The sequence below is a fragment of the Apaloderma vittatum genome, unplaced genomic scaffold (genome assembly GCF_000703405.1).
Source record: "Apaloderma vittatum isolate BGI_N311 unplaced genomic scaffold, ASM70340v1 scaffold29502, whole genome shotgun sequence".
NCBI lineage: Eukaryota > Metazoa > Chordata > Aves > Trogoniformes > Trogonidae > Apaloderma > Apaloderma vittatum.
Genome location: NW_009705726.1, coordinates 1 through 12,020, shown reverse-complemented (window position 1 = coordinate 12,020; position 12,020 = coordinate 1). Strand labels below are relative to the sequence as shown.

The 12,020-nt window shown below is 44.8% G+C and overlaps 2 protein-coding genes across 2 annotated transcripts; one reads left to right on the top strand and one right to left on the bottom strand.

The window, feature by feature from the left end:
* The first annotated feature begins 289 nt into the window (after positions 1 to 289).
* Positions 290 to 5,904, top strand: COQ10B (coenzyme Q10 homolog B (S. cerevisiae)). Its single transcript, XM_009865545.1, has 4 exons — positions 290 to 432; positions 1,316 to 1,508; positions 3,510 to 3,611; positions 5,737 to 5,904. Exons 1-4 carry the CDS (start codon positions 311 to 313, stop codon positions 5,902 to 5,904), a joined length of 585 nt encoding a protein of 194 aa, XP_009863847.1. The 5' UTR covers positions 290 to 310.
* A 1,715-nt stretch (positions 5,905 to 7,619) lies between these two features.
* Positions 7,620 to 11,926, bottom strand: HSPD1 (heat shock 60kDa protein 1 (chaperonin); the record flags this gene model as incomplete). Its single annotated transcript, XM_009865546.1, has 8 exons — positions 7,620 to 8,467; positions 8,561 to 8,739; positions 9,219 to 9,393; positions 9,725 to 9,970; positions 10,469 to 10,568; positions 10,893 to 11,061; positions 11,461 to 11,554; positions 11,831 to 11,926. Coding segments are annotated over 8 exons (1,212 nt in total), but the record flags the coding sequence as incomplete, so codon positions are not given.
* Between the last annotated feature and the right edge of the window lie 94 nt (positions 11,927 to 12,020).

The following is a 12,020-nucleotide window of genomic DNA, read 5'->3' as shown; positions in this document are numbered from 1 at the left end:
AAATGAGCTCAGGCTGTCATGAAGTCAACCTTTAACAGGGCCTTCGTGTTCTACTCTGCCAGTGACATTTCTTGTGACTGCTGGCTATTTTTAGTTTCTCCTAAGGGGAGGAAAAAAAAAATCCCCCTTGTGCTTTTAACAGTTTGTGCGCTGTTACAAGCCTTTGGTTTGCCATCTGGCTCTGACATTTTCTGGAATGCTACAGAACAGATTGTTTATCTTACCTGAATATGTTGCTTATTTTGCTGACATGAAACACACCTAAAAGCATTCTTGCTGTTGCAGGCACCTGGCTTCTTGTGGCATCCTGATGACCAGAATTTGTCCTTTGCAAAAACCTGTGATGAGCCCTACCTTTCCAAGAACTTTCTTCAACATTGCTGCACCACTAGTAAATAAGAGAAAGGAATATTCTGAAAGAAGAATTATAGGGTTCGTATAGATGTGTGGAAAGAGACTTTATATGCTCGTTGGTTTTGTTTGCTCTGAATAACCCGAAACACTGGAGTTCAAAGAGTGAGCATCCCTGAAGCTGCGGGCGACTATGGCTCTACCCAGCTGGAAACTGGAACAGAGCTTTGGCTGTCAGAGTTTGGAGAGATCAGGTTTCTCTAGTCTGAAATTGAATATTAAAAAAAATGTTGGAACCCAAACCCCTTGCCCCATAGAAAGAAATAGCAGAAATAATCCTTCTATTATTCCATGAAAAGAAACAAAAATCAAGCCTGAAAGGGAAGAACGCACCAGTAAGGTCATCTGGTGAAATGAGGGAAAACCCGAGAGGTGTGAAATCTGTTTCCTTCAGTCCCAAATACCTGCCCGTCTTTGCACTTAATATTATGTTGTACTGCTCACATCTCGAGATTTTCTTTCTTTAAAAGAAACTTAGGCACATGAAAAAGATTTTGAAATCCTGTTTGCCCTAAAGCCAGTGGAAACATTCCAGTTAATTTGCTGGGACTGAGATCTGCCCCCAGTCTCTGGTCCGCAATAGTATGAACCACTGGTTTATTAGCTTAAGTCTTCTGACAGTGATTAATGCTTAGTTATGGGATAGTTCTTGAACTGCAACAGATTTTGCGTAGTCGATTAGAAAGAGCCTTGTTGTTTGGTGTTTTGCATCTTTATGCAGAGATGTTTACTGGTTTACTACTTATTTTTTCTCTTTTAAATTTTCAAAAACAGGAGTAGTGTTTTCAGGTGACTGTATGCTCACCCTGCAAATTGCCATTTATACCTTCTTCAAAACTTTTTAATAAATAGTGAATTTGAAGTTGAAATACCTCGTAGTTAACGCTGATTTTTCTGTTTCCAGGTATTCTATGCAGGAAATGTATGAAGTTGTTGCTGTTGTGGAGAATTACAAACTATTTGTCCCTTGGTGTAAAAAGTCAGATATATTATCAAAGCGCTCTGGATACTGCAAAGCACAGCTAGAAATAGGATTCCCTCCTGTCCTGGAGAGGTATACGTCGGTTGTTACTCTAGTGAGACCACATTTAGTTAAGGTAACCTTTTATTTTTCCCTCCTTTGCTGTAGTTTTCTGTAATCTTCATTTGTTGGAATTCACATAATTCACGGGTGCTTGAAAGCAAAACTGCTGCTGGAAATGCTTTGTGTAGCTCAAAACTTGTGCTGCTTTTGTTTAAAGACTTAAGCTAACTGGAGGGAATTTGAATGTGCTTTTAAAACACAAGCAAAACTGCTTCTCCCTTCATGTGGCAGGTCTGGACTATTTTTTGGAGTAACTGGTGGAATTACAAGAGTTGACTGCTGTTAAAGATAACGGTTTGGATATCCTACTCATTTCTAGGCTTCCTCTTCAGAGGCACTGCTCAAACCAGAAACTGGGTTTCTTAAGAACAGGGAAGACATAAACAGGAAAGGGAACATGCAGAGTGCCTTTAGTCAAGGTACTTACTGATTCTGCAAAGAAGAAGAAGTATCTGTCTTTCTCAAGAATGTTGAATAGCTAAGATGGAAACCCTACATTTCACATGCTGACTGCTTCCCTTTCTACTCCTCCCTGACAAGGCTGGCTCTTTGCTTTCACACAGCTCTTGGATTGGCTCACCAACTCTGTTTTGCTTTAATTGACCCAAAAGAGGATTTCTTGGCTCAGAAAAGACCATGAAAGTGGTGAGGAGTACCAGTTCTTTAGATTTCCTCCTCTCACGCTTCTTAGCATTTTCTCTGCCAGGATTGTTTTCCCCAGAGGTTTATATTTTGCTCACATAACTGTAGGAACATCTCTAGAGCAGCAACTGTGTTTGGACTACCTCACTGTCCTTGGAAATGAGCCTGGGCAAGGGCAGCTTGGGTCTGGCCTAGCAGCTACCGGTGGCAACAAAACAAGCTCGGGTTTGTCACTTCTGGCAGCGGCGCTTGAGCAGTCTTGCAAATCAGACTGGTAGCAGCAGCTCTTGCCCCGAAGGGAAGTCTGGAGTGAGTTTCTTACTTAGAAGGCTGGGAGCAAGGGGTGGGACACTGGCAGTTTTCCTGTTCCTCCTGTCCTTTTGGCAGCAGCAGGAAAAGCAAGGCCCATTCTTTGTGTCTAATCTCGCTGCTCCTCCTCCCCTTTCTGTCATTTCTGGGCAGAAAAACGTAGGTATTTCTGTGCTGCTGCTTAGTCTTTGAGATGGTTTAACGTTACCACGGCCTCCAAACCTTGCACCGTGGCTAGTCTGGCTGGAGCAGAGCTGCTTATGGTAACAGGAATAACCTGTGACAAAAAGAATTAAAAAAAGCTACAGGAATTCTGTCTAGAAATTCCGAGCCAGTTAAGATGATGTATTTGGATGATTTTGAAATATATGTCTTTCAATCTTTTTTTATTATAAAGAACCCCACAAAAATAGCTATAGGTGCTAAAAGGAAAATTAATGAAAATAAGGAGCCTATCGTCACAGTAACTCTGAAGCCACTTACTGCAAATACTTGATTGTTTTAACGGAGCGCTCCAGAAGCGTTAGTTAAGTATCGCTTGCTGGTAATTAAAAGCCAACATATAAACTGATTATGAGCTTGAGCGTGTAGCCCTACTGACTTGACGGTGGCTCTGGATCACAATATTACCTTGTGACAGAAAATGTCTGGAGCTTGTCTTCAATCAGGTTTGTTTCGATACCAAGCACACCTATAGCCCACGGCTACCAGCCTGTATGTCAGTGGATAAAACACTCCACACACGTAATGGAAAAAAAAGTAAATGTCCTTATGCTTTGCTTAAAGCAGCGTTACTCAGAATTCTGGCGCAGAGCATTAGTTTGGTGTTCTATGCATCATTTGTGACTCTCAACACAGAAATGTTTCTGCAAAAGGAATTCAGTTATTTTGCCATGAATGAACCTGTATAAATGGGATCTCACGCTGCCTGCGCCATGGAAATAATTTTAATTATGCTGTGATCTTCACTGCCTAACAAAACGTGACTACAAACTTCAGTAATACAGATTTGTCCTATCTGTAAAAGCCTAATTGTAGCTTGACTTTTTCAACTTTGTTTTAGGCATCCTGTACAGATGGAAAACTATTTAATCACTTGGAAACAGTGTGGCGTTTCAGCCCAGGCATCCCCGGTTACCCAAGGACATGCACACTGGATTTTTCAGTAAGTGTTGTCATTAAGACTGCCACAGGAACAGAGCTGGGCACAGAAACTGTATCTTTAACTGGGCCTTTTTCTTGTTTTTAGCACCTGGTACTATTTAAAAAACCCAAACAACAAAAAACCAAACCCACATGCACACAGAACACAGAGTTGCACTGAGCCCGTAACTAAGCCCCCAAACAGGCTACCAAGGTATAGAGAAAGGGGTTGATCCTGCTGCCATCTGCTGGGATACTCTGCTTTAAAAATTATCTTCTGCAAATAGTAAAAACGGGTTTGGACTATTTGTAACCTGGCATGTTAAGCCCTTGGGTTAGTAACTTCCAGCTTATTGCTTATTGCACTTCATACAGTTCAACCATGAAAAGGAATCTACAGGCACTCAAAAAATACACTTCTCATGAGAGTTGCCAACGATGTTTCCATCTTACTTGCTCATGGTATTTGCATTTCACCAGGCAATTAAGTGCCAGTTCCCACTGCGGACCAGTACTGAACCTGACTTTTAACCTGAGCCACAGAGCAGCTGAGAAAACTTGAATTAAGCAAATCTGTGAGGAAAACTTGTTTCTCCCCCTGGACCAAAGCCACCTTTTGGTATTTCAGATTAAGAATTTTGGTTGAAGGGATTCAAAACCTGACTTCATACAAACATTTTCACTTCTTGCTAGTTACTGACCCGTGGTGCTGCTTCCTTCAGCACCCACGCAGAGAGGGGCGACAGGTGCTTCACAGCAAACTTCTCAAAATACGCTGTGCACTCACAAAGAGTTGAGAGAAAACCGTGGTTTCAACAATGTTTGCTTTAGAAAATGCAAGTTGAGCTTTGGGCTGTGCTGGTTCCCGCAAGCTACTGTTTTGCCAGCCTGATCAGAGATGGAAGCACAACACTGTTTTTCTCCTCTGCAAAATGTACAGCTTACTTCAAGTTTTGACAGAGTTTAAAACTCACTGTCCCAGCTCTGCAGTGCTCCACAGTGCAAGTAGTTTAATGCCTGCTGTGCTAGTGTTTCCAGTTAATATGCCTTACTCAGGAGCAACCTGTGAGGAGCTGTACTTGCTCCATTTGGCACTTAATCTGACAGTTTCTCAGGAGCAACAAAAATTCTTGAATCTCAGTCCAAAAGACGTGCCACAGGAGTGATAAAATCACAGAAGAGCAACCTGGTTCTTTTCCTGAAAATTCGGTAATCATTTCAGAAAGCTGCATATTCCAAACCAACGCAACTCTAGAGCTGAAGGAGAACATTATTTAACTAGTCTCAAGGCCACTGCAGCACAAAAGCATAACTGAAGGCTGTTTGACTTAAAAAACGACCTTTTTTTTTCTGAGGGTAGAGAAAGAAAGGAAACTCCCTGAGCTGCTGCTGTAACTGAGGGTGCAGAAGCCTCAGTTTAACTGCAGGTTTCAGCAGCTCAAAGAAGCAGCAGAAGTTGTGAGCAGTGCAGCAGGAGGCCTGGGGGCACAGTACAGAGTAACCAGCACATCCATACTGCAACCCTCTGCCGCAGGGACAGCGAGGGCTGGGGGTGGGAGGTGTGCGGGCGGAAACGCAGCACAAAGGAGCCGGTTCATAACTTTAGTCAGTAAACTGCTCGCTTGAATGTACCGTAACTACAGCTGCCAGTACAGAAAGCTGTATTTAAACCCCTGCTATTTAATAGGGAGCTGCTTCAGGCTGGTTTTGAGTGCCTCTTGCATTGCTCCAGCTTACCTGCACACCTGCTCCCTTGCTCCATCGGGTTTTCTTCAGCCAGCTTGCCCCTGCGTGCAAAGCAACCCAGTTATTGCTTGTCAATAGTTTGTCATTATCTCAAATGTTTTACTTATGTTTTGTGATACATCATTTATTAGGTAAAATAGTTTAGATAAACTGAAACAATGACTTCACAGAACTGAACAAAATGATTCTTCTACTGGAAAAGCCCAAGGAGACAAGCCTCTGACCAAGGAATAGCACTTTTCTTCACAGATGTACTCATCTATAGCTCCGGTTTAACTGGTCTTTCTCCTACAGCTTACTTGCAGACCAGCTGGAGATTCTTTAATGGCATTGTCTATTTATAACAACATTTCACAACGGTAGATGTGGGAAAAGCAATTCTTCTCTATTTTCTTCAACAGGTTTCTTTTGAATTTCGTTCACTTCTACACTCGAAACTCGCTACGCTGTTTTTCGATGAAGTGGTAAAGCAGATGGTAGTTGCTTTCGAAAGAAGAGCATCCAAAGTCCATGGCCCAGAAACAAGCATACCTCGGGAGCTAATGCTGCACGAAGTCCATCAGACATAGGAGGGGAAGTTTTGACACCTTCTGTTATAAACTTGTTTGTACCCTTCATTCGTACAAGAGGTGCCACGCTCCTCCTCCGGGGCATCCTTTTCATACCTGAGCTTTGTGTGGGATTTTATACTGTACGAAACACCTCTTGAGCGGGTGCCTATGGAACGTTCAACCTGCAATCAAGTGCAACGTCCAGTGTTATCAGTGACAGCCACCTGCCAGCTACTGTAACACACCAGATCTCAGGCTGCTGTTTATCAACTTGCCAAACGGTTTGTGTAATCAGTGTATGTTCTGCCTTATCTAAGCTTTTTTTTATTTTTTCCTTCTCTCTCAGCATTGTAACATATTAGCTAAAGTTTAAGTTATGAGTAGTGTGAATGTAACCTGAAGGAGAAGCTGACGTTCTGGCTTTGGGGAGTACCAAGTTTGCCAGGCCTCAAGGAGCACGGACTTTTAATCCAAATTAAGTCAGCCAGGCCGCTCCGGCTGCTGCTGAATTCTCACCAGCAAGAGAAAAAACCGCCTCAGTCTGAAGCCTCCGGAGCATCCAGATCTTTGACATAAGGGGCAGAAGTGATGTAAGGAGCACTGTAATTTGAGTGTGACAGTTTCAACCCTAGCTGGAGGTTCTTGGCTCTCACAGCGGGTTTTGCAGGCTGACCTTCCCTGTCACACAGTGCAGCGGGGCTGGGGTAGATACACCTCACCCACCGCAAACAGTTCTGGCTCCAGCACAACTGCAAACTGTACAGGGAAAAAAAATAAAGAAGCAAGCATTACCTCTCTGCAAGCACGGATGCACAACATTCTGTACCACGGTGCTGCCTTCCCTGGGAGATGAGCGCCCCCGAGGACAGCTGTCACTACAAAACACACACGAGAGTTAAACCTCAGTTCTGGGGGGTTCCAGTACCCTGCTGCCATTTCATTAGTCCGTTACAGTGGTAGCACTTGTCTGGAACTCAGTAGCTCTGTATCTGAAATTACTTTCTTTCCAGTCTCTGAAGAAAGGTAAATGGATAGGTTTGGACAAATTTTAAATCCTGCCTTGCATTACCAGGTTTCCGTACTGACGCTCGGTAAAGCTTCACATCCGGTGTAGAAGCTGGTCTTTTGTCCAGAAAAAGCCCGTAACCCTGTGGTTACTACAGCACAGCCTACTACCGAGCATCAGGTGTGGCTCGGGATAAAGAGCTCTGAGGCAGGACATTTAGATACTTTTCCAGAGAGAGCAATTGCCATTCCACACATCCTGTATGTGAAAGACAATTCTTACTGTAAAGCAATGTTGTTTGGTGAGACAAACATACCCCAGCTTGCCAACAGCAGCATCGTGAAGTCTTGCAGCAGAGCTGAAAAGCAAGCAGAGGATTTTATGCATCACTTACCAGCTGTGTGAGGTGGAGGGATGCAGCAGATGACAAAGCAAGCTGTCATTTCCAAAGGTAAAGCAGCCTCTAACCCCAAACAGCTCACACCAAATCCAGGAGCCCCCCGCTCAGCAGCCGGAAGGCTGAACGCGAAGAGGTAACCTCACACTACAGCACCAGGAGAGCATCATTTAAAAACCCACAGCCCCTTCTCGGCAAAGCACCTTCTTACCTGCTGCAGCTCCATCCATAGGCTCAGGGCGCTTTCCTGCCCAGGGAGGTCCAAGCCTGTTCCAGCACAGGAAAGGAGCAGCAGGGACAGGGCCAAATAAAGCCAGTGCACGTGCCTGATTTTCACAGCATTGTTTAATATTTTGAAGAACTCTAGTGTCAGTCCAGCTTTGATACTTCTTAGCAAAATTGAAGTCACTTTTTTTTATGGGAAACATTCTAGACAAAGGAATGTTTCCTGGAGGGAAGTGCCCCGGCATTCCCCAGCCCAGGTGTCAGACTCCTGGTTGAGCTCTGCAGCAGCAGCAGGCTGTCACAGCTCTCCCGTGACTACGGCTTTGCGTGCAGATGAAAAAGGTGATACATTCTGTAACTTTTGAGCAGTCTGTTTTATTACAGAAAGGTCACAGAACTGTCTATTTGCCTACTTGGTACACAACTGTTAGTCTCGCGCACAGGGGCTTCCACGTTCTTCCTAGTCCTGGCAAGCACCAATAAATTCTGAAACAGAATATCAAGTGCCTTAATTAAGTTTAAATTGGGACCTTGGTAGATGGATCTTGCACCCAGTTATCAGGAATGTACAAATGTCTTTATTCAAAAATACAAAATAAATTATCTGTAGGCATGGACAATGACTGTAAACAATTACACGTGTGTTAAATGAAATCCGGTAACTGATGGTTACAGTGATTCTTTTAAACACCAGGCTCACTTCAGTCACTATCCACCCTCGCGCACTGACACCTGAAGTTGTTGAAGTCAGAACTGTCAGTCTCGAATAGTACAGCTCATGATGCAGCCCATTCCCAGGATTAGAACATGCCACCTCCCATTCCTCCACCCATCCCACCCATCCCTCCCATGGCCGACTCCTTCTCTTCTTTAGGAATTTCAGTCACCACTGCTTCCGCTGTTGACAAGAGAGACGCAACACCTGCAGCGTCCATCAGAGCAGTTCTCACAACCTAGAAGTAAGAAAGAAGTAACTTGAGTGCCTGCTGGCTACCACGTGAGGTGTGAGGAAGGAAAGCTGGGGACGAATGACAGGTTTAGGTTACCTTGGTTGGGTCTATGATTCCTTTTTCTACCATATTTACGAAGTCCCCGAGCATTGCGTCATAGCCAACTTCTGACGGACTCTGCAGGATTTTTTCAACTATTAATGACCCTTCAACACCTGCATTCTTTGCAATAGTCATCGCTGGGATTTTCAGTGTTCTCTTTATTATTTCAATGCCTGTAAGAAAAAGGACGGTTAGAATTACGTTATTACATACGCTGCTGCTATTGCAAAGGCACCCGCCTTGGCACTTGGGGGCTGGAGACTCCCCTAAGCAAGAGCATCAGCTACTTTCACCAGTTCCAGGAAAGGGCGAGGAAAGAAGAAAAACCCAGAAAAAGTGTTCTCTGTGACTTGACACTTGTCTTTGCAGGATATCCACACACATTTTAGCTTCGCTTCTGCAACGAGCAGTAACATGGCTGTGGGAGGCCCTGCTCTGCAGGTGGCTCTGCTGCTTTCGCAGCCTGGGCAGGGAGGCAGGGAAAGCTCTTCCCGCTGTAAAGCACAGGCTGCCACACCGAGGGGACAGGAGACTCTTACGATCAAAGAACTAAAACCTCACTGAGGACAATCTGTACTTAAATCTCATAAAACCTCAGGCCAGAAGGTCTACTCCTAACACCTCTGCACACATGTTCAAGTAATTTACTTACCGATTTTCTGATCTTCGTTGGCTGGAGTTAAGGCATCTAATGCTGGAATGCAGCGAAGCAATGCGCAGCCACCGCCCGGAACGATGCCCTCCTCTACGGCAGCACGGGTCGCATTCAGGGCGTCAGTGACTCTGTCCTTCTTCTCGTTCACTTCAACGTCACTTGTGCCACCAACCTACAAGAAGCAAGCCACGCGTCAGGGTCCGCACAGGAGCTGGAGAGCACAGCTGGCTTCAGAACTGCTGGGGCCGCAAAACCGCACAGCCGACTCGTGCTGCTAGCTGAGGAGTGCCAGGAAGCAAAGGAGGGCTCTGCCGTACCAGCAGCGTTCTTAACACGCAGTTTTAGTTGGTCACTTCCTCAAGCTCACAATGCCAAGCTGTAGCACTGTAAGAAGCCAAATTCCTTTTCCAACCCACTAAGGTTACGAGACAACCACAGAGCAGTTAACTCAGGTTTGCAGTAAAGGGCTGATACTGCCCCTTCCTGGAGCAGTGACTCCTCACCTTCAGCACTGCCACCCCGTCAGAGAGCTTGGCCAACCGCTCATTCAATTTCTCTTTTTCATACTCGCTCGTGGTAACTTCCAGCTGTTCAATAATCTCTTGAATCCTTTTTTCAATCTGAGCCTTCTCACCCTTCCCCTTCAGAAGCATGGTGTCATCTTTTGTCACAATGACCTCTCCAACTTTACCGAAGTCATGAGGCTGAATATCTTCTACATTTAAGGTCAAACCCTCTTCTCCAAACACCTGAAACAAATGATGCGACAAGCTGGAATTTGCAGCTTCTCCGTATGTGAATGTTTTATTTACAGGCCCACAAGCACATGGAGCAGGCCAAGAGTGTAAAACCGTCAGAGCGCTGCAGCCCAGCTGAACAGAACACTCCCCTTCTCCTAACAAGTAGCAAGGAAGCTTTGCTGTTTCTAACAACTATCCCTCAAGTTCCTCCTTCCCCCTTTAAGAACCTCAACACTAGGAGGAAATCGTGTGATTTCAGTCAGTTAAAAGGACACATCACTCATGGTCAGTCAGGGCTGGATAAAACAGCCATTATCAATATCCACATTTAAAAGAGAAAAAAAAAAAAAAGATTCAAACATTAGTTAAGGTTACATTTTTGAAAGAACACGATCAAGCCTGTACCACAGCATATACACGCCAGGAACATGAACACAGACACTCTCCTCCTCCTCAAATACCGTTAGCGTTTCTCAGAGCAACGACAGCTCAAACATCGTTACTTACAGCACCGCCAGTAGCAATCGCCATATCCTTAAGCTGGTTTTTCCTGTTGTCACCAAAACCTGGTGCTTTTACAGCAACAACCTGAAGACCAACCTTCAGCCTGAAGAGAAGAATTCGGAAAGTAACACTCCACATGTGTTCAGAGAACGAGTCTAATTACCAAAACCCGTTATTTCAGTACAGCTCTAACAATGAGGCAAACAGAGCCCTGCATGAACTAAGCTGGTTTTGCCCAGAGAGGCAGTTAGGGAACAGCTGCAGTTCTTTCCCAAATGATGCAAAGTACAGCTGTGCACAAAAGCTGACAACAGACAACAGCACAACACCGCAGCAAATGCAAGCACGCTTTTGTATGCGCTCCTTGAAAATGATAAAAGGAAAAAATAAGCAGAATTTGTCTGAAAGTATGGATTCTAAGCCCCACCTGTTCAAGACTAGAGTGCTGAGGGCTTCTCCATCAACATCTTCAGCAATGATGACCAAAGGTTTGCGGTGAGCATTGGCAATTTCAAGAGCTGGAACTATGGACTGTACACTAGAAATCTTCTTTTCACTGATTAAAACATAGGCGTCTTGGAATTCACATTTTTGCCCTGCAGGAACAACACGCATTATCTGAGCAATCCGACCATAAAAAATATCAAGCGTTCCCTTACGCCTAAGGAGCTACTTTGGAGCAACTGTTGCACTTCTCAACATCATTTAAGAGACACAAATTATTTTCTCCAAGACTCCCCTTTCAATTCTGCCTTGTTCTGGAGTGTTGCAGGGTCAGCCAGACCTCAGCAGGGACCCTGCACTTCACAGGGAAGGAAAAAACCAAATCCAAGATTACAAGTTTTGATCAGGAGCTAGAAGGTTCTGATGGGGAAGTAGCCCCTTGTCCTACTTGTTGTGGTTCCCCGTGTAACCGTAAAGTCTTTGTAACCGGCACCATCATTTCTAACATACGAGAGCCACCGTAAGCAATCTGACAGGTATTATGAACTCACCTTTGGTCGTATTAATAAAATACGGAGAGATGTAACCTCTGTCAAATTTCATACCCTCAATGATTTCCAATTCGTCATTTAGAGTTTTTCCGTCCTGTTGAGATGCAAGAAAATCTACGTTAGAAGATCACTTATTAACTACCAAAAGCACTGGTTTTAACATACTTTGTAATAACAGAGTGGCAGGCTCTGCACCAATTACAAAGGGGAACAGAGATCCAGCTCGGATCTAAAGGAGCTGTGGAGGGAGGAATTACAGCGGGATGCCACGGGCAAGCAGCAGCAGCTGCATCACCTGCTGCCCCAGCTGGCTCTGGCTGGAGACGGGACAGCCACCGTGCACTCAGTCCACGTGCTGACCCGTTCTTACCTTGACAGTGATCACACCCTTCCGTCCAACTTTCTTCATGGCATCGGAGATGATATTGCCAATTTCCTGATCTCCGTTGGCCGATATCGTGGCGACCTGAAACAGCGAGCCCTTTCAGTGATTTGCTTCCCACAATACAGAAAAACAGCGTATTGGCTGGATTCTGGTGGTGGGGGGGTAGCTGCAGGGT

Excerpts from the sequence above, each read along its gene's own strand:
- COQ10B (XM_009865545.1), top strand. The coding sequence starts at position 311 with ATGACCAGAATTTGTCCTTTGCAAAAACCTGTGATGAGCCCTACCTTT. Across the intron at positions 1,509-3,509 it reads TGAGACCACATTTAGTTAAG|GCATCCTGTACAGATGGAAA; the intron begins GTAACCTTTTAT and ends ACTTTGTTTTAG. Across the intron at positions 3,612-5,736 it reads CATGCACACTGGATTTTTCA|GTTTCTTTTGAATTTCGTTC; the intron begins GTAAGTGTTGTC and ends TTTCTTCAACAG.